At 37.4% G+C, this 23,243-nt stretch overlaps 1 protein-coding gene across 1 annotated transcript in view; it reads right to left on the bottom strand.

Annotated features, from left to right (window-relative positions):
- gbe1b (glucan (1,4-alpha-), branching enzyme 1b) overlaps positions 1 to 23,243 on the bottom strand; it is a 144,262-nt gene that overhangs the window by 109,229 nt on the left and 11,790 nt on the right. The window contains exons 3-7 of the mRNA XM_028464627.1: positions 14,659 to 14,774; positions 7,407 to 7,532; positions 6,231 to 6,366; positions 2,868 to 2,958; positions 1,581 to 1,790 (exon numbers count right to left, since the gene is read on the bottom strand). Of these exons, the coding sequence (XP_028320428.1) occupies positions 1,581 to 1,790; positions 2,868 to 2,958; positions 6,231 to 6,366; positions 7,407 to 7,532; positions 14,659 to 14,774 (679 nt within the window). The remainder of the gene's footprint in view (positions 1 to 1,580; positions 1,791 to 2,867; positions 2,959 to 6,230; positions 6,367 to 7,406; positions 7,533 to 14,658; positions 14,775 to 23,243) is intronic.

Raw genomic sequence — 23,243 nt, forward strand, 5'->3', positions numbered from 1 at the left:
AAAAATATAAAAATGAGTAAAAAAACAACAAACACTAATCATGTGCATGTCCCATAGAATTAAACCAGGGAAATCGCACTTGCTATTTTACCTTGTACGCGTGCAAATAAACCCCTTTATAACACTACAGAGTACTACAGAGTATGTACACCACTTTGTACATCCAACCTTCAAACACATACTCATTTGGCCATAATTGACAACTGTACTGAAGCTCCCACATGAATACATACTTCTGATGGGCACTGTACTAGTAATAACACAAAAATATAACAACTCTTTTCATTACATTAACCTAGTTTTTCTTCACCCACATGGAAAAAAGTCTCACCTAAAGTTGCCAAAATCATACTCTATTAATTAAACACATTTTACATTTTCCAATGAAACAGACTTCATTGCCTTGTTGCGCACACGTGTCATTTTTCACACGACGCCTTCCTTCTGACCTCAGCCGCAATGTGCTTCATTAGGTAGTGAGAAATAAGGAAAGCTGGCATGTTGGCACCGATGAGGCTTCGTGAAGCAGTTTGTAGAAATGGAACTCAAAGCTCCTAAAGTCGATTTAATTTATCAGATAAAGACGTAGTATAGAACTCAGACATAAACATCATTTGCTTGAAAAAAAGATGTCAAGGTTAAAATTGCTGCTTGAAAGTTTGTCTTTTGTCTCTACTGTAAACACTTGGTTCATTGACATTGTTGGAAAAGTTTTGTGCATTGCATTGTGGGATGTGGAGTCCCGTTGTCGAACGCGGAAGTGTTTTTACTTCATTCTTAACCGTGATTTCTTGTGTTTCCTTGTCAGACAAAGTTCTACTTCATTCCCAGTATTCCCCGTGATATCATCAACACAAGATATTCAAATTTGACCGGATTTGGATCTTTCTGTGAAAACCCCAAAACAAACATTTGCCATTGTTTTACCACAAATTTTAGTCTGTGAAAACTCTAGAAATGTGTTGGAAAGTCACTTTGGCAGAGTTATTTTATTTTTACTGAGAGTTCCTTCATCACCATCACTCCAGAATGTCATAGGTAACATTAGGGATGGGAATTGATGAGAATTTAGCGATTCCGATTCCATTATCGATTCGATTTCTTACCGATTCTCTTATAAAATCTCATTGGGTGAGGGAATTAAATAATACAAATGGATTTGTTTGCTTCAACTCTTTATTATATTATCTTTGTCTCTTTAATTTCCTGCAGGGATATCAGCTCTCTTTTAATCCATCAGGTACAGATGGTTTTCACTGGATAATAATATATACAAAAGCGCTATATAAAATTGATGAATTATTATTATTATTACAACATTTGGGATACAAACATTTGAGAATATTTACAGTGTTCCTTTTGAACTTGAACAACTTGATTTAAAACTATTTCAGACATAAAACTAATAATTATTCTTCTATATTAACCAAAAGTACAGCTGCACTTATTGTTATGTATTTAAACGGTAAAGCTTTAGTTTAGCCTTTGTTTACATTTTTATAAATGGACCTTCAGAGACGCCGTCCCCGTTGTTACATGTGACAAAATGTTGAGAAAAACAAAAGCAAACAGAAATATACCTTGAGTAGTTGAAGAGACGGCTGTCCCACATAGTGTGCTCTCCTCTGGGGGGAGCATGGAAGAAACAGGAGTCGGAGCCATCGAAATGGTTCAGACCGTCCTCTGTGTTCTTGGAGGCGTGGCTGTGGACGACGTCCAGCAGCACCATGATGCCCATTGAATGAGCCACGTCAATCAACTGCTTCAGCTCCTCCGGGGTGCCATAGCGACTGCAATTAGACAAACATTGTGTCTCTAAAGAGTCAGTAACACATTGTCTTTCATTTGTTTCATGCCAGTCAGTAACACTGGAACAATTATTCGTGTGTATTGGTTTCTGATTCTTTTTCTTTCTTGCCAAAGATTAATTTAAGTGAAATAAATAATGTAACTTTTAATACCCCTCTCTAATTGGAATTTTGTGAACTTTTGTCTCCAGGCAGTAATACTGGGAACAGTGGTGGAATCATTACCCACAAAAACTCAATAATAATTAAAGAAAACATGAATAAACCAAGTATTGGTCCAGCTCTGATTTAAATCTTTAACACTCTTTTATACAATGTTAATTAATTTCAATATGTAATTTATATCAAACCAACAACTAGTAAAGAAAAAACTCGAAGAGGTTTTTTATAAAAAATTATAGGTGATGAAATACTAGTTAAACAATAAATGTTCCTTAACATGAATTTTCCTATGACAGTAAAGTATATTGGAAAGACACCATGTGCTACTTAAGCCAACAATTAAGAACCACAACAGCACGAATGCATCCATAAACACCTGCATATCTTTGCACAAGCACCACAAACTGCCAAATAACTCCCTGTCTGTCCTTCAAGCTATCGTTACATCAGCCTCGTTTGCAAAACAGGACACATAGTGACAGGATTAGCTCGATTTCCTGGTATTCAATCACCAAGGTTTTATGTGACACTGGGGGATCAATCAAGGGTGAAATTACAATATATACTTTGCACTTTGTGGTTTATGCTTTGCCCTTAGCAGAGAAAGGGGGATCTCTGAAAGAAGATAAAGACTATGACTGCTTTTTTTTATCTAAGAGTCTCTGGATTTACTGAAAATGTATTTACAAAGAGATTATTGCTTGTGTCTGACTTCCCAACCTTGATTTAAGTTCAGTAGAAAATGCCTATAGTCAATGAGTTTTGATGTGATTTGGAAGTTTCTTCTTCTGACCTCAAAAAGTAAGAAAAATGTATCCAAGCATTTACAATTAAAACTTTTGGGCATCAAAACATGCACAGAACCATTTAGAATGCCGATTTATTTTAAATATTTACCTGGAAGCAGCAAAGAAACTTGTGACTTGATATCCAAAACTTGCATAGTAGGCATGCTCCATAATGGCCATCAGCTGAATACAGTTGTAACCTGAATTAAAGGGAGGAAGACAAAAAAAACCCAAATGGTTATGGTAATATCTAAAGTATTATTGGAATCGGAATACACCCTCACCTAAAATTTTAGGAGAATATCACAGATTTCCCCCATATTTGTATGTGTTGAATGTGTAACAAGTGTATATAGGAGATAAACTGATAGATGTGTCGAATATCACGCAAAATCTTGCTCTACGAAATCTCGCGAGACTGCTCGGTCGCAAGCGCGCCATTTCGTCCGGCACATCTGAAGCATAAAAAACATTAGCTGCATTTCCATTACCCCTGAAATTGTGCAAAATCTAAATAGTGCAATAAAAACTGGTAATGGAAACACCTGACACTCAAATATCACAAAAACGTTTTTACGATTTCACAAGGAGGTATTTCAGATGTTCTGATATTGAAATGTGTTGCAAAAACGCAATGGAAACACTTTTTCCATAATTACACGTCACGGAATGTGACTTACTTGGTCACATGACCACTTTTCTCTGAGAAAACATGGCACAGTACGATGACAGAAGAGTAGACCGAGATTTTTCTTAGCATTATGCTTAAAAGTTATTACTGCCACATTAGACAGCAACCTTCAATGGAAACAAAAAACTGTAATGGAAACACAGCTATTGAGTATGTCAGTAATTACATCCAATTAGACAAAGTCGATAACACAGATATAAAACGAAAATGTATTTACCCAGAAACCTTTGACAAGTTTTAATCTTTGAAGCCCTAGTTATACGTTTTTATTTCCTGCTACCATAAGCCATTGCGTGAAATACGAGTGCCAATTTCAATGTTCTCTGTTATCCAAACTAAACCTAAAATTGCTAGAGTTACGACAGAAATGCTAATCTATTTACTCAGTGTCAGTCACTTGACATATTTGAGCTGCAGGCTCATGTTTTAAAAGCTTTAGGATCCTGAAGAAGAGCAGTGGCAAAAAGAAAGCACAAAATATCAAAGTCAGGAGGTCATGTAGTAGCACCTTTAAAAACAACCTATGAAAACTGCTTGGAAAAATACGGGAGCTGGCTTTTTAAACTGCCACCGAGAACTCCAGAGGGAGGCCCTGCTGTTTTTCCACTGTTGTCTGGAGCAGATTTATTCACATTTATCTTTTCAGGCAAGATAGAATGGGGGGCCTTGTGACTTGAGTGTGACAAAGCACTGGGGTGAAAGGAAGCTCCCCTTTTTATATTTATATATACGCTTTAAGTCAGGAAAATGAAATGACAGGCAAAGGCACCCGTCACTAGAGACAGTGTTTAGCCTCCTGGTGAATCCTATTGTTCACAAATGCTCAGAAGCTCCTTCTACATTCTTTGACACCATCTACTCTCGTACTTTCTTTACCCACATAACAGGAGAACGCAAACAGAGAAACAATGTTTATGACCCCGCTACGGGTTTACTGGGTCAGTAATATCTAAGCTTTTTAATGGTGTCGATCTGGAAACATCCAGTAGTCCAACTCATACAGGCCATAGCTAGAAAAAAATACTTGGAAGACTTGGCCAGAATATAACAAGTTAAAAACCCAATTGAGTTTCAATGTTCACACCCAACAGTTCCTAGACCCTTTCAAGCACTCTAGGATCCATTTGCTTGGACAGTCCACCTTGTTTGGGTGATGTGAACACGAAAACAAAGTCTAGAGCGGATCAAACATGCAACTTCTAAAGCGATTGTTTCTGCCGGTTTCGGAGCGTTTCCAATCAAAGTCTAGAGCGATAAGGTGTGCAGTGAACGCAAGCGCTCGGAGTGGACTAAAAACAGGAAGTATCGAAGATTATGTCAAGCGCACAGCATTGTGGGTGGTTGGGAGATCTGGCGATTGCACAAAACAGGGCTTTAAAACCACCAAAAGCACAGCAAGTTGTTGCTGCTCCATTGTTGAATGCTGTGAAAGAACAATCAGAGAAGGCGGAAGTTCCTGCACAATCTCCAGGTTTCTGCTTTTCTGCCTAGAGAAGTCTGTACTTCAGTAATGCCCCCAAGTGGTTAGCTCATGTAACTGCACCAGAGGCTGTTTAGAGCAGATCAGAAGTTGTGTTCTGAACAAAAACCGAGCCAAACCCATGTGATAAAATTATCAGCTGTCCTACGCCCATTCGGACTGAATCCGGGACTAAACCGGTGTGAAAGCACCCTAAGTAGACCAGGGGAGCCAAAGACCGGTCCTGGAGAGCCCCTGTCCTGCATGTTTCAGATGCTCCCCTGGTCCTATCTGACTGTAAAGTTGTTGACATCTTTGGAAAAGTTTCACGCATTGCATTATGGGATGTTGACGGATGCATAAAAGTGTTTTTCCTTTATTCTTAACGCGATTTCTTGAGTTTCTTCGACAGACAAGGAGGCCAGTGATTCCCATAACACCATTTGCTATTGGTTTGTTTTTGCTATTCCCTATGATGTCACGTCATTCCGAGAGACATTTAATTTTGGCCGGATTCAGATCTTTCTGTATAACCCAAAATAATCATCTGCCATTGTTTTGCCTCAACTTTCAGTCCGTGAAAACGCCACCAAATGTGTTGGGATGTCACTTTGAATTCTTGTGTTTGAACCAAAAACTCCACCAAAGTAAGAATGAAGTAAAAACAGTTCCATCATTCAATGCAATGTGCAAAACTTCATGAGGCCTACACTATATGTATACAGTATATGTGATATTTTCATCTCTAGCAGCGGTAATATTTACATATATGCTAATTTTAATCAGTTAAACATAGAAAATCATTAGGTTAATTTGTGATTAAACGGTTGCATTTCAAAAGCATCTACCTCACATGACTTAGTTAGAAGCTAAGTTAGCTCCAAGAGCTGAAAGAACCCATACATTCAGTAGGCGTACTCATACCAACTGTCAATAAAGTGGTATAGAGTTTTCAAACTTTCCCTGCATTAGAAAAGTGAAATAAAATATTGATCTTTCCCTCAACCTAATTTGTAGTCTTTATATTTCTTAGCATGAGGAAAAAGAGCTGTATCATGTATTTTTAGCACAATATTTTGACTACGGCCCGCACTAGTGTGGACAGAAACGCCAGCAGTTGAAAACCATCACCAATCAGACCTCTGTCATATTGCCACCCTCACTCTCTACAGTAAACACATTCAATATAAACTCTGATAACAGACACTTCTAGGGAGAAAATTACAACAGAACCATGATTTTGTGTGCTTTCAGCCTAAAAATAAGAGACGAGCCAAATGGGAATAAAAAACGTACTGAAAGATATTTTTCTCACAGCTTACCGAGCTCTTTTATGTGAGGCAGCACGTTGGTAGTGAAGTTGGTGTATGAGGCGATCTTTCCCTCTGGTGAAGCGATGCCCACGTGAGCTTCATATATTCTCAGGCTTCTAGGCTTCTTTGGGCGAGGATGAATTTGCTGAAAAGGATAGAAGAAAACTGATGATAAAATAGATGAGAAAGATTGAAGCCCTGATGACCACAAAAAGCATTTATTTTTAATTCTGGCTGATTAATTAGCTATTTGTAGCTTTTTTCATCGTAAAAAAAAATTATTTGAGGAGACTGGAGACGGCTTGACTTTAAAAAATGAAGACATTTATGACTCATGCCTAGTGTTACACAACCAGCAAGATATTTACTTTATGCCTCAACACATTTCTGGTAAAATCAGTATTTGAAGTACATGATTGAGTCATGCATTAGGGCCACTCTAAATAAATGCAGCTAAATAACAAAGACAAGGTTGCCTTTATTAACCTTTAGTTGTTTTGTTCAAAAAGATGTGAAATAACATTAGACAATAGTCCAGACTAATCTACATAGTTTTGTCTTGTTTATTGACACAATATGTCGCAATATTGACAGCAAAGATAGCAATAGATCTCTGTTGAACTAGGTTATCACGGGTGGCCGTTTTCCCAGGCCAGCCGACAATAGTTAACCTCTAATCAAGTCATGGACCTTACCCAGGCTTGTGTCCTTGTACAACCTGGAGGCACTGGCGGCAGGAGGGAGGGGAAAGCAGGGTCTTAAGACCCTCCTGTAAACATCTGGGACCCCCCTTATGCCCCCCCTTCCCTCGAAATATGAATTTATATATATACAAAAAAATGTATACATCTCTCTGGTCATCCATTTGGCCACGTATCTGGAAGATTGGCCAAACGTATAAAGGAAATATATATATATATATGGGAAAACCAAATTGTATAAAAGAATGTTTGTTTTTGAACACTGTTGAAAAGACAATAAATTCTAATTAAATATATAAATAAATTGTTCATGAACAAAATGTCACAGAAAAAGTAAGGTCTTGACACCCTTTATTTACACATTGGTTATTTTCTAATGTTACTAATTTTACTATCTTTACTACCAGTGATAAAAAGACACTTTAAAACTAGAATTAAAGATGGGGAAAAGTATATTTTTAAACAAAAAACACATTAAACTTACAGTGTACAGATGAGGGGGATCCCAGTGAATCCAGTCATATATGACAGATTTCTCCTCTTGAATAACATATTTTGCCCAAGGTGAAATCCGGTACAATCGCTCACCCTTTTTGGTATGAACCACCACCTGGGAAAAAAAGATGAATGAACATCTTTTTGTAACAAGGGCATTTAATCAAGGACAGAGAATGGGCTGTAAACGTCACTTTGCATAAGCTGCACAAAAAGCAAGGCAAGAGCAAGCACATCACTCAATAAGGACAAGGAAAAAAGACACAGAAAAGAGAATAATGGCAGATAACAGTAAGAGAAAACTGTAAAACAGAGAAATTGTGAGAAAATTGAACTTCATTGCTTAGTGCTTGAAGCAGTGTTACCAAGCATCTCTGTAGCTCTTGCATGCTCCTGTCGAGCCCCATACGATTTTTCAGTCAGCATTTATTTACATCTCCCAGCCATGAAATGCTTACATCCTAAAGTGTGCCGTTACTCCCCATCCATTATAGAGATGGAGCGGATTGTTCAACCAATAAGCTAAACATTTTTCACAAAACTGTCAGCCTAGGTACCGCCCTTCTTCACGAGCACAAAAACTGCTTCCCAAAGCAAATAATCACAGCCTTAACATCCACCACCATCCACAGAACTGTGAAGACAACAGGCTAAAAAAGCTGCTGCAGTATTGATCAGAATACCTGTTGTGATGAGTCTAACGTCAGTGGTAATTCTGCTGTGTTATCCTTAGTGAGGGGTCCAAGTCTTATTCACTTTCCCACAGACACACGGCCCATTTAGAGATGAGGCGTGAGCTAGGATACAATTTAGAAAAATTGAGAATCTAAAAATCATTATTTTCTGTCTCTGGCCTATCAAGTCTGCAATTCCGAGTTGAAAGGAGGTACAATAAATATGGTTTGGAAATTCGACAAGTTATTTGGCCACCATTACAGGAGAAAAACGAGCAAGCCAGCATGAGGTTGGAAAAGCCCATCAAAAAAATCCCCAGTCTGTATTCACCCTTCTTAGTCCCCTACAGGGTCACCATTAAAACCCAACTAATTTTGGCCAATGTTGTAAAGTAATGACTGTTCCAATGCCACCTGCCTGTGAGTTACTTTGCCGACTCCCCTCTGGGGTGTTTTTTTTTCTTCTACCCATTATGGCCAGGACACCTGGGGGTTAGCTGCCAGGATAGCCTTATGACATGCTTCACAGTTTATAGGATTAAGGAAAGATAGTTGGATCAATGGACTGGTATAGAGGAAGTTAGAAAAGCAGTCCTTCAGATAAATTGGTCAGCATTAGGCACATTACAGAAAAAAGGCTGAGAGAAACAACCCTGTCCATTCCTATTTGGCTAGATTTTAAGAGTGAGCTTAATTGTTTACAATTTGCTCTTGTGTCCATATGCAAATTGCTTTTTTGGGTCACTGTGTAAAAGCAGCTTTATATAACTGAACTTGTTTCACACGTATCTCATTACAAGAAATAAGAGGACGTACAAGATATGTTAAGAGTTGTATGGCTTTAACATGGCTGACCAGGATTGGAGTCAATTACGTTTTTCAATTACAAATACACCTTCAATTATCCATGTTCAATTACAAATAAACTACGATTACGGTGACCAGCATTTTTTCCAACTATGATTATAATTTTTCCACTGAAAGTCAATCACAATTACATTCTCAATTACTAAAGTTAAATTTCTTTATTTATTGTTTTAGAGCACACGTTGAAAAAACAAGTTCAGATGAACTACGGCCAGGCCCAAGGAACATCTCCACGCCAAACAGCACGTACTGTACCACTTTCCTGAGAATTCAGTCAAATGACTCGGTTCCACCGAGTAAAACAAATCAAATTGTGCGACATAAGATCCTAATCTACGTTAAATTGCCTTTGAAACAATATATCACACGACTATGTTCCCATTTATTTGGAAATTACCGGAAATGAGGGGTGGGCCCCCGTGCCCCATTTAAAAAAATGGGCTGTGAGCATTTCATCATATTCATTCATAGAGTATTCATAACAAACTGCATTCCATACTAACAAGAACTAACGGAGGAGTAGTCATTTGAAAAATGGGGAGCCTCTTGTGCCCCCGTGACACGTACGGGATAATGGTCCCCATTTATACTGTATATTGGTATGTGCCAATGATTTGGTACCACCAACTTTCGTAAAAACAAAACAACCTGACACTGAACCTTAAACCAGGCTTTAGGATGGTCTATTTTACTGTCACAATGAGTGAATATTGTAGAATAATTCCACACTTGTAGAAATACAAGTTTGTAATAGCAGCCCAATGGCTCTTTGGCGTGCTAGCTTAGCTTTAATTCAATTCAACTTTATTTATATAGCACAAAATACAACAAAGTCATCCCAAAGCGCTGAACAAAATATAAAGTCTTTAGTAAGAAAGAAAGAACCCAACAACGTCCATTTAGCATTTAGCTTTAGCATTAGCTTGATTTCTAGCTTTAAATGCTGCATACTCAGTAGCGTTTTGTTTGCAGCTCCACCATTTCCACTTATTTCCGCGTTATAGGAATTACAAATCCTTTGCTCTCTTTTTTTGTGTATTACTGCCGAACTGCCGTTATGCTAAGCTAACCGTGCCTTAAGTGTTGTTCTCATGTAGCAGAGACATGAGACATAGGCACATGCTCTCATGCAGCTTCAGAGCTTTCAATTGTGTCTTTGTTATCCATTTACACGTATGATTTACACCGCAACTAACACCAGAGCGCTACTGGGTCGGTCTGAAACGCGGCGCAGCGTAGCGTTCTGAAAGTTGTGTAATCAAATTCACCGGTACGGCAGTGTATTAATAGTTCATAATGAAAATATATACCGGTATTTGGTATGAACCGGTATACCTGTGGGCTGAACTCAGGAAGAAAACATAGGAGTCCCCAAGGCGGAGCCTCGTCCCCTCGAGCAAAACAGCAGGAAAATGGCTGCTGGCAGGAGATTTAAAGATTATTCAAAAATACATGAATCAATCTGAGCAACACTGGAGGTATTTTTTTCAGGAGGGAATGACACACTAACATGATATCAAGCTTGAAAAATTGATTTTTACATGATACTCCCCATTTAATAAATAAAACTTAACCCTGTGACAGCTTCTCCTATGATAACAGGTCAGTTTTGACCCGTGTCTTGAAACAGCTGTAAAATACAATAAGAAAAACATTATCTTACATCAAATTAGTTTTTCTATCTCTTGGTTACTTTGTTAGGCTTCCTTATCCACAAAAATATTGGTATTCATGTCTTTGGAGTCTGTCAGTATACTGAAATGTCACTACTGTATTGTAGTGGGACAACTTGATATGAAACATATTTTTAATAATTTACTACATATGTGTAAGCCATAAAACTAACATGGTTCCCCAGTTATACGTTTTAATTAAATTGACAGTTTTTATTGAATTTCCATGCCAATTGCAATTGAAAAGTCAATGATCTGAACTTAATTACAATTCAATTATGATTACAACAGCAACAGATGTTTTCAATTACAATTTCGTTTCTTTCCTTTCCAATAGTGAATTTACTTACTGCCTCAACGTTCAACGTCACAAACCATTTGTGTTCATATGTCATCCTATAAATGTCTTTGACATTATCCAACTACTTAATTATATAGATCATTAAATATGAAATAAGATTAAGTAATACCTAAATAAGCAGCTGGATCATCAGCAGGAGTGGCAAAGCAACCCAAGTGAAATTGGCAGCACAAGCATGTGATTTTCTAAAGATTAATGAGATACGTAGGACTGTGGAACCACTCTCCTAGTTTGGGGGTCACTGCCCCCAGTGCTCCTTCTACTGCAGAGAAAACATGGACTTTGGCCTTCCACATCTGCTCCAGTTGTTCTTTGAGCATTTGGTACTTTTACACTTTCTCATGTTCTTTCGGAGTTAACTATTCCGAATTAAATTATTCGGAATTCATTGCTCTCACTAGTGGTTAAAAGTTTTGTACCTCAGGTGTGTAGTATGGTCACAAACTTTTTAAAACAATTCTTCTTCACAATGTAAATAGTGAAGCGACACTGTACCCAGCAGTTCATGCATGGCACTGCAGTAAAAATGACGCAAAAAGCAGACCTCCGGCTTGAGTTTATTATGAATTTACAACATTAAACAACGCGATCGACCTTTTTTGTCGACTGGGCTAAAATTTGGTAGGTATAATCTATGGATGTGTACGCTTTAGGGGCCAAGGGGCCCCAAAAGAAAAAAAAGAAAATGTAGATTTCTCATTTATTTTCAAGTCAAATATTACGACGGTTAGTGGTACTAAATCATTAGTACATACCAATAAATAAATGGGGCCAATTACCCTGTATGTGTCACGGGGGCGCCAGGGGCACCCCAGGACCCGCATTTTTCAAATGACTACTCCTCCGTTAATGCTCGTTGAATCAGTTAATTTCTGAATTTATTGGAACATATTCATGTGATATATCGATTCAAAGGAAATTCAAGCACAATTTCATTTGTTTTACTCTGTGGAACCGAGTCATCTCACTGAATTATTTGGTGCAGAGACGTTCCGCGAGCCAGGCCGTAGTTCATCAGAACTCGTTTGTTTTGCCCCTTCTGGCAAGAATCTTAAACTTCGCCTATGCTGATCAGTAAGAAGCGACTGTTTGGATTGTTTATTCCAATATTTTTTTTTATATACCACAAGATATGGAGGCAAATTGTTTTCCAAACCACACACATACAGTAAGATGAGCCTGTGTGCTGTGTTGTACATTTTACAGCAATAGCAGTGCTTTGTAAATACACACCACAGGACACTGCTCGCCTATGACAACTAATTGGGGCCCTGAACAAAGGGGGTACAGAGGAGCAGGCATCTCTACATGAGAGCGGTTGGAGCTAGGCTAGGAGAGCTATGGAACTAATTCTAAAGTGGAGCTCACAGCGAGGCAGCCATTGGCTGGCAGCAGGGGTGCATGAGGAAAGGCCAGGTGCCAGCATTTCCATCTGCTTCTTATCGTCCTTAGACTGACCTACGCTGACAATGGGAGCCGGGCAGTGTGTCCAGGGTGCAGTAGTGTTCCATAGCAACACCTAGCAGCTCACATCCCAGTTGTTTCTCAACCACACAAGACAGTGTATGATGTAGGGTGCAACTTCTGTATTGAACCTTGATTCATTATTTACTCCAGCATATAACCAATCATACCAGGTTTGGGGTCAATTATAAATGTAATTGCATAATTGAAAATTAATTACAATTATGGCATAATTATAATTGAAAACATCTGTTGTAATCATAATTGAATTGTAACTGGTTCAGATTATGACTTTTACATTTTAATTGGCATGGAAACTCAACAAAACTGTCAATTTAATTAAAACGCAAAACTAGGGAACCATGCTAGACTTTTATGGATTACACATATGCATACCTGTCAAGTTTTGGATTTGAAAATAAGGGAAATTTTCTGGCGCCCACTACGAGCCGTCCCACCCGCCCAACCAAGCTCCAGTATTCCTTATATTTTAAGATAGGTGTGCAAGAAATCTAAAATACCCACTTACTAAATACAATTATGTGATAAGAATCTGGTAGGTCAACCTTTATTAACATTGAAGTGCTGTGAACATTCCTACTAGGGCTGGGCGATATGGACCAAAACTCATATCTCAATATGTTTTCTCAAAATGGTGATATACAATATAAATCTTAGATAATTTTATCAAATAAAGTCTGACCAGAAAGACAATCCTGGGTTAAATACGCTGATGCAAAATGCCACACAGGAGCATCTATTAACAAACAGCTGCACAATATGTGCACTCATTAATCATCTAACTGAGCTTTACATGTTGTTCTGAGAAGTAAAAGCAGCGACTCCCAAATCTAGTATTTTGATACATAAGCAATAATTAGAATCACAGCAGAATGTCCTGAGGGATGCTAGCTGGAATAAAAGTCATCATTTGGACTCTGTGTGTGGACGTACAATAGTCCCCTGTCCTGCTCTGTGACCATGACATCTCTCTATAAAAGCAAGGAAGTTCTGCGTGAGTGCGTGTTTATGGAGCGAAATTCTCCCCGACGCGGTGTCCGTTCGACTTGAAGCTTTTTTAATAGCGTTCCACATAGCCTGAGTGTGTGCATCCATTATTTTGGACTTATTGGGTGTTGCAAAACGTTTATTTTAATTTTATTTCATCCGCATGGCACATTCACGTTTACCCAGAAGTGAAACCTATTCAGCTTTTGACCTCAGTGTGAGGGGGAGCTAGCGCACCAATCTGTTAATTTACAACCTCTAATAATCAGTAGAAGAAGACCACATGGCCCCATGGTGTGCATCCATTATTTTGGACTTATTTGCAAACCGTTTATTTTGTGTGGTACTTCCGAGTCTGTTTTTTTCTCTCAAGTCTCACGCATTGGGCGTGAGACACTCGCATTTCAACAACCTGTGTCTAAGCATGTGCATGCACGCGGTGCGTGCACGTGCGTGTGTGTGAGAGAGAACCCCCGAAGGCGATGGAGAGAGTCACACATGGCCACACACACACAAAACGACAATAGAAATGCACAAAAATATACAAAACGGCTCCAAAAACACACAAAATGACTCCAAAAAAAACATACATTACAGAAAAATACACCAAACAACAACAAAAACATGAAAATGAGTCAAAATACACAAACCTAAATATTTATACAAAAAAATACAAAAATGACAACAGAAATGCACAAAACTACACTAAAAAAGATACAAAAATACACCAAATGACTCCAGAATCACATTACAATGGCAACAAAAAAAACAATAATTATACAAAAAATGCACAACACAAAGAAAGGTACAAAAATACACATTACATGACAGAAAAATACACCAAACAAAAAAAAATATATAAAAAAAAAAAAAACAACAAACACATTTATTATGCGCATGTCCCATTGAATATGTACTCTTTACATCCAACCTTCAAACACATACTGATTTTGCCTATAATTGACAACTCTACTTAGCTCCTCCCACTATATGAATACATACTTTTGATAGGCACTGTACTAGTGCTACTGATGGCATCAACACACCAGCTTTTCACTAGCTCCATGAGACACAACAAATTACACATTACAAGCATTCTCACATCAAACACTACAGCGCCGACTACCAGCGGTGCTGAGGTGAGCTGACCGACTGAGGGGTGAACTAATAGGCATGATGTTCTCTCCTCACTACCTTTAGCTTGGTGTTGTGATCCACAGCTGGAGAATTGTCATGCTTGGGTTGGAGAATCAGTTCCCACTTTCCATACTCTTTCTTGGTGTACGGGTTGGAGAACTTGTTCCAGCCATCTGAGGGCAAAGAAAAAGGATTTCAGCACCAAATTAAGTAGCAGAGACTCACAGCAAATTCCACCTTTAAAATACATATACAAAAAAAAGAAACACTTTAGGGTATTTCCTGGGATAGGGTTAGGGATAGAGATAGGGATAGTGTTAGGGTTAGGGCTAGCGCTAAAATAAAACTGATGGAACTATAGCTAGAAGGACACGGGTCCGGCAGTGACAGAACTACCGGCATTCAGCTTACTGCGCATGCGGATGGATGTGCACAGGAAGGGCCGGACCAATGGAAACAGCCTTTATTATATTGCTTAGTTGTAAGCATCACCAGCCCTCCCTAAAAAAGGTTAAGCTAAGCTTAATTAGAAGGGAAAATATCACAAGATAGAGTAGTGTTGCAACCTTGTGAGGCGGCGGGGGAGAAACAAGGGAAAGGGATTTATGGAGGACTTTAAAAGAAAGCGTTAGAGTGAAGTTATTGTAGTAAAAAGTGTTATCTAAAATTCAGAAACTCCAGATAACCTAATATCCAGATTTTTTATTACAAGGAACAAGACCACACGCGTAGAGTAGAATAAGTACGAGAACAGCACCCAGTAAACTCAGTCGAGATTTGTACCCGACCATCCAGTTAATACTAAAATAATTGTTTTTTTATGTTTAAAAACTGAGTTCCCACACCTGGGACTCTCCTCTCCAGAGACCATCGGGTGACAGGGGGCGTGGCCAGCCTGAAAGAACTCTAAAATTGGCCACACCCAGAAAGAACTCATAAGGACACATCAAAGAGATCAGTAGAAACCTCTGAGGAAGACTGGAAGTTGAAAGTCGAAACATGTCAGGAAATAAGTCAATTTCCTAAAAAAAGTTGTCTGAACAAAAGAAAACCTTAACTGTAATCTCTGTATCACCTTTGTCCTTCAAAGGCAGTAGAGGTTATTACCAACACACAACACAAGATTCTAAATTATTAAGATATATACTGTATAGGGCTGCATGATTTTGACAAAAAACGTAATTGCAATTTTTCTGACAGATATTGCGATTGCAATTCAATTTCCGATTTTTAAAAATATTTTATATATTTAAATGCATATGCGTTTTATTTTTTTTTCCAAATTCCGTGTTAAAAAATGTCCTTTTCCTCACGGTGACGGCGTTTCAACCCGATTCTATCCATTTCCGCATTCAACAGTAGATTCCATTTTTATTGGTTGATTCCGTGATTCCGTTAACGTGAATTTTATAGGACTCTAGTGTAATTGTTGTTAGCGCACTCAGAGACTCACTGCAGTGCATACAAGTGTGTCCTGTAACCATCTCTGATTGGTCAGCAGCCCAGGAAGGCGGTTCTCGGAAATTTTAATTGGTGAACATATGTGTATATCACTCAAATGATGGAGATGGAAAAATAAACCTCAGCATCTGAGGTTAGGTTATTGCAGTAGTAAAAACCTCAATATCGATGCAATTAAGGTTAATCTTAAGTTCAGCATTAATACTGTATACATCTTCAGTGTCCTTTTATTCTATTATTTCTGGCTGTGTTATGCCCTTTTTTCTCATGCCACCAACCGCTGGCAGTGACCACTCAGACTTTTGTTCTTTTTTACAATAATTCCCAGAGTTAGAGGCCTTTATTTCTGACTTTTACAATCTGTCTTTGCAGAGTCTCTCTCTCCCCTAAAAGCTTTCATATAAATCTTTCTTGTTGTATTCCTCCTCAGCTTCGTCGTCTGTAACCTTTGACTTTTGCGACAGTAAATCAGCCGTCTCCGTCATCAAATAGAGGAACTGATAAAATGCTTCTCCGCTCCTCAATGAGTTTTTATCTGCGACGGAACAACAGAGAAAAGCTCACATTCATTATCTCCTTAGCACAGATTTCCAATTGTCATTGGCGTGACAGAACTAATCTAGACATAAAGCATTTGTTAGAGTGAACACCTTGGCATGTCAATTTAGGTTATACATTATAAGTTTGAAAATGGGTATCTGTTTGTTATTCATGAGGCAAAACAAAAAAACAAATGGAAAAGGAATCAGAGGGGGATGCTCGTACAGTGACCAGACACCACACCAATGCTTTTCACTGGTAAGTCATATTTCATCACTATTTATTAATTTATTACTAAAAAACAACAACTATACTATATTAATGACTAGGACTCTGGGCTGCTTCCTCCTTTACTATGAAATTCAAATAATCAAACAAGAATATTTGCATTTCCTGAAGAAAATGCAAGTGAGGATGCAGGTGCTGACCCACGTCGCACTGCATTAGCTTAGCATTACCATAGCATTAGCTACCATTAACATTAACCCAATATTAGCATTAGCACTAACCTAAAATTAGCATTCACCTAGCTATAGCATTAACCTAGCAATGATATTAGCATTAACTTAGCATTAGCATTACTTTTCCATTAAAATAAACCTAGCATTAGCAATAGCATTATCTTAGCTTTAGCACTCACCTAGCATTGACATAAACCTAACATTGGCCAAAACAATAGCATTATCATTGCATTAGCACTAACCTAGCCTCAACTTAACATTAAGCTAACAATAGCATTATCTTAGCATTAACACTGACTTAGCATTAACCAAAAAATAGCATTATCTTTGCATTAGCACTAACCAAACAATAATATAAAACTAGCATTAGCTAAACAATAACCTAGCAATAGCTTAAAATTAGCAATAAGGTTGAACATATTAGCTTAACATGTTAAAGTTTGAATTGTTTGTAATTTGTTTGCAAAGATTTGAAGGTAAGAACTGGAGCAGCTCCACTCTAGCTAAACAAGCTGTCCACTCTAAAAATGGGATCGAGCTGAAAGGTCAATGAAGTTTCACCAAAAATGTAATAACTCAAAAAGTTCAATTTTTATAAAAGTACAAGCATAAATCTCTGGAACTTTCTGAACGTTTTGATAGCTTATTTGTCAAAATTGGACAAACTGTGTAGGAGGAGCTATAAACCATAATATGACTGAGTCATGTCAAAATACAACCTGACCAAGTTCTAGTGAAATAATTAAAAAATGAAAAGGTATGTGAACAGGGGATGGCAGTAACCGAGCTAACTAGCACCCAGCATGCGTAGGGGAGCTGAACAAATTGACAAATCTGCTCTTATGTGCACAGTTTCATCTTGACTGTATTAATATTAGCCTTCTAGAGTCCTTTTTTACATATTAATACATTGCCATCAGTGTAACAATTGCCTACAGGGCCTTAGTGCAGGCTGGCTGTAGCACAGAGATAAATGTTATGAAGGGAAAACATTTAAGGGGTGTGAGCCGGAAATAATCCACATTGTATAAATGTTTAACATTAAACCATTTCATTACATTTTATCATAATGTTAGTCAAATAGAGTACAATTACTTTGGTCATTTGTGTCAGTGTGTTGCATGTGTTCAAAGCGTATAATCTTGAAAAAAAAAATTCTGTTAATCTACTTTCAGATACAAGTTTTTTCTTGCTTTATTATTCAAGGTAATAACTTGAGCTGATTTCTATTGCTTTTGTGCAAGAGATGAACAATGTTGTATACCATCCTGTAGTTACTCATGAAGCTGTTGAAGAAGAGGACCATGAACCATGAACTTTTCTGTGAGGTCGTTTTAGCGTTAGCAAAACTTTAAACTTAAAGCTGGTAGAAATGATGATTTTTTTCTTTTTTTTTAAAAATCAGATGAAGACATTGTGTTGGCCTCATAGATCTATACATCTAAGATAATTTACTCAACAAAAGAAAGCTGTAAAAGGTTGAAACTGACGCTCCAAAGTTTGTTTTGATCTCTAATGTAAACACTGGGTTTATTGACAGAAAAGCACACCAAAAGATTTCATGTTCACATTAACCAGATCTAGGCAGGACAACATGTATTAGATTTAATTGTGTTTTATCCATGCCATACACTCCTTTTCCTGATAGGGGTGGGAGCAGCGTCTCGGAGCTGATCAGCTGTGCGCACCGGAAGTGTGAACACTGGTTGCAGCTTGTTACAATGAAACTGGCAGATGTCAGACTTTTGTCCACACTGATCAGACTTACAGTATGTCCAAATATTTTAACACTGTGTACAATGAAAAGCCACAGTTTGATTCACTGCAAGAGTAAATAACAAGTGAAAAATTGATGACGATGACTAATGCGTGCTGGTCATTTCTGAATGCAGGAATGTAAGAAGTTAACAAAATCAGGCTTTCCACACAAACAAACGTGAATCTGTCATTAGTATGAGGCAGGAAAAGATAGATTTTAACTGTGACTCGGGTGTGTCAGGAACCTGAACCGAAGAATACGCAAGTGCGTAAAAAAAGTGTTCAAGTCCAGACCGGAGAATATGGCCCAACTTGATTTCTTGTTTCTTCACCATTCAAGGATAGTGATTGGCTTGACACCATTTTTGTTCTAGTTTGTTCTCTGAATTCCCCTTGATATCACCTCGCTCATTCATTTTCAGCTGGATTTAGATTTTTCTGTGTAAGTCTCCCCCAAAAAAACCATCCACCATTGTTTTGCCGCAACTTTCAGTCTGCGAAGACGCCAAAAATGTGTTGGGAAGTCACTTTGGTAGATTTTTTGGGGGCAAACACAATAAATCACCGTAAGAATCAAGTGAAAACACTTCTATGCATCCGTCTACGGGACTCCACATCCCACGATGCAATAAGCTAAACTTTTCCGACAATGTCGATAAACCGATTGTTTACAGTGGAGATCAAAATGAACTTTTCGAGCAGCAATTTCAACCTTTTACTTTTCTTTTTCAAGCAAATGTTGGATTTATTGATCTGTGAGGCCTAAACCATGTTTTTATCTAATAAAAAATTATCGTCTCTGGAAGTTTTAAATTTATTAGTAGTTGGCAGTTGCAGTTTTTGAAAAAAATACATCTTAAAGCCAATTAACCTGAAATTACTTTCAAAGTTAGGACTAGGGGGAATAGAGATTTCAGTGCAAACACTGAGGTTGCACTCTTGATGATGAAATAACTAGCTACTAAAATATTAACAAACCCTCCCACTTTCAAAAAATCCCCCTTCCGTATGCAAGTTTATCCTGTGTAATCAATTTCTTTCACATTCCCAACTCCCAGGTTGGTTGATCAAAAAGGATTAAAGCCTTGTACCACAGTGCGCCCACATTTCCTGAACTTTTTTGGCCCTTTTGTGCTCATGAGAGATGTCAAATTTCCTTATTTAACACACTAGAAAGATATGCAACCTTTCTGTCAGCAGTGAAACCTCTTCCGTCTATTTCCAGCAGTTGGTGTAACTTTATGCTTTTTTTCTTCTTCCCTTCTTAGTTTCAACATTACTTTTCAAACTGATTGCTCTGGTAAAAAATAGAAAAGTATTAGGCTCCTCAAGCCTGCTGCTAGCCACTTTAAAACAATAGCACGATGCCTGAAGGGCCAAAACTAGTAAAGATTTCCAAACACACAAGCTGAGAAATTTGTACAACTGAACCGACAACAAGACAAAAAAGGTGAAAAGTTCCACACTCTGCTTTCAGTATTCATCAGCAATAAAATGAGCTACAAGCCAGCAGAAGCCAAATAAGACAAGATGTTTGCTCTTCTTCAAAATGTCCTTTCGCACTAAAATTCAACAATCCCTTAAAGCTGATGTTAAAATTATTAAGGTTGTTGATTTACATCCAGTTACTAGTTGATTAGATATCCTAAATACCTCACTTTCTCTTATGTCGGTTGTATTTGGCAATTGAAAATTGTAGGAGTTATTATTTTTCTTCCGCAACTTGCTTTGTCCTAAAACTCCTCCTGGGCAATTAATGCAGCACTAATGACAAGTATGTCATCTCATAGGGGCAATGTCAAGGATGGTCTGTCGACCTTTTTTGGTGCCAAAATGTATTGGTCAAGGTCAAGGTCAAGGCATTTATGAAAAGCTCATCCCAAGTGGAGTATTTTTCATTAATTGGAACGAAGCTGTGCAACGTACCAGTAAAAAGATCAGTAGGGGTCAAAGTTCATGACCTCACAAAAAAAACCCACAAAAAAACATACATGATGCAGTGCTCAGACTAGTACCTTTAAACAACATTTCCTTTCAATGTGTGACCTTGAGTCAAGCTAAGAAAAAACAAAAATGTTTCCCTATGTGCAGTCAACCTTTTTTGGTGCCAAAATGTCATGGTCAAGGTCGAGTCATGCGTCAAAAAACAAAAAAATTCCATATCTCTACAAATATTTATCGCACAAAATTGATGCTTACATTCATGAAAAGGTCATCTCAAGTAGAATATTTTATTTTGTTGGACCAAAGCTGTACGGCTTACCAGTAAAAGGATTTGTACGGGTCAAAGTTCATGACCTCACAAAAAAAGAAAGAAAAAAATAACCTTTTTCCTATAACTTGGCCACAAATTGAGAGAGTGCTCGGACTGGTACCATTGAACAACATTTCCTTTCAATGTGTGACCTTGACCTTCACGCAAGATCATATTTAAGGTCAAAGTCAGTCTCCTGTTTTTCCTGCATTATATAACTTCTCAACAATTCCAGATACAGGTTGTCATTTTTGCCAACTTTCAATTGCTAAATATCACCTTGCGAATACAGGTCTTATTAAGTTTATCCATCTTTTTGTAAAGTATACTTCTGTTTTTTCACCTTCTACTGTTATACTGTCTTGGCAGATTTGTTGTTTGTCATTTTTCCATCTGACTCAAGGACATGCACAATAATAAATAAACTGCTCTATTTAACTTGTACATATTCCAATAAACTCTATTCTATTCGATATACACTTGTTTTCATCACCGTCCAAAAACTAGCAATGAACCTTTCACAGGTTTTCAAATCACTGTGCAGGAAGAGATCATTATTAATGCATCTTGTAAAAAAATTTATTAAATTTAGTGGGCTAAAGATGTGTTATAGCAGTTATTACCATTGTTATTATTACAATTGTTTGTAAACTGGTTCTCAAACATTTTTACCTGGTAAAATAAAGGTCAAATATATAAAATTACTGAAAAGATTTTGCATTGGTTAAGACTGAACAATATGGACCAAAAACCATACCGTCTTAGCAGAAAGATGATACTGGGTCAAAGTCACAAGTGTGAAATCCTACACAAGCACTTTCATTAACTCCCAGCGGCACAACATCAACATGACTGTTGATCTCATTAGGGACAGCACGTGTGAGTGAGCATGCACTTGAGCATGCACTTGTACTTTTTTTTGCTAACCAGTTCCTCTTATCAAACTCTTGGATGTTTTTGGTAGAAATCTTGATATAAAACTCAGCCCTAGCTCTCTTTTGTTCCACTGCACTAAACCTATGTTTCACAGCACAAATGGTTGACTTACTGCATGATAATAAAGAAACTTGGATGCTGCATTTCCTTATTGCCAGTTAAATTGATTTATGTTAGAGTAAGTTTTAACATTAATCAGGAAGTATCAAGAATTGAGGAATTGGATGAGTAAAGGGTTTCAAATCCATAGTACATAATGGGCTGGGTATAAAAAAAAAAAAAAAATAATCAGTTTGAGTTGATTTCCCTTTGAATGACCCAAAATTAGATTATAAAATCCTAAAATCAATTATTTAATATGTATTTTCTATTGTATGTAATGCTATGGGCTCAATTCCTAATGTAAACATACATTTTTTTATGAACTGATTTTGGGCCATTCAAAGGAAAATCAATTTAATTCGATTAATTAATTTTTTTTTTTTTTTTAACCCAGCGCTTTTATGTACATGGATTCAATTCTTGAATCTTCTACTTCCTGATTAAGGGTTCAATCAGTTTAACTTTCAATGAGGAAACACGGTTTAAAAGATGTTAATCCTTTGAATGGCCCAAAATGAATTAATAAAACCCTAAAATGGATTATTTATTATGTATTTTCCTGTGTGTAATGCAGTGCTATGGGCCCAATTCATAATGTAAACATGAATATTTTAAATACTGCACCAAGTAGGAGTCACTTTCTATTATCTACAGCTTTAGATCTCTGAGAATTTCGTCCAAATCCAAGTAAAATTGCTACAGTGACTTAAAAGTCGAAAATGGAATTGAATCGTGAATCACATCAAACGGGGCCCTTGTGAATTGATACCCAGCTCTAGTATACAAACATTTTAAGTAAGGACCCTCAGATCCTCTGGTACTCTTTTACCTATTCTAAAGAGTTTTACTGGGACTTCTTCAGTGTTTATGTTCCTAGGTGGTGGAACAGCGTGCCTGGGAAACCAGAGAGAAGCTGAGAATAATTATGATTTTTAAACGCAAGCTGAAAACCTATTTATCCAGTCTGGCTTTTATGTAGTGCTTTATAATTGTATTTTCTTTAATTATTTATTAAATATTTTATTAATGTTGTTTTTCACTGTTACTGTTTTAATGCAAATTTTAATGTTTTATATTACTTTCCTATTTGTCATCTTTTCAATTCTTTTATTAAATCAGTTATGTTTGTT

This window comes from Gouania willdenowi, chromosome 13 (assembly GCF_900634775.1).
Source record: "Gouania willdenowi chromosome 13, fGouWil2.1, whole genome shotgun sequence".
Classification (NCBI taxonomy): domain Eukaryota; kingdom Metazoa; phylum Chordata; class Actinopteri; order Blenniiformes; family Gobiesocidae; genus Gouania; species Gouania willdenowi.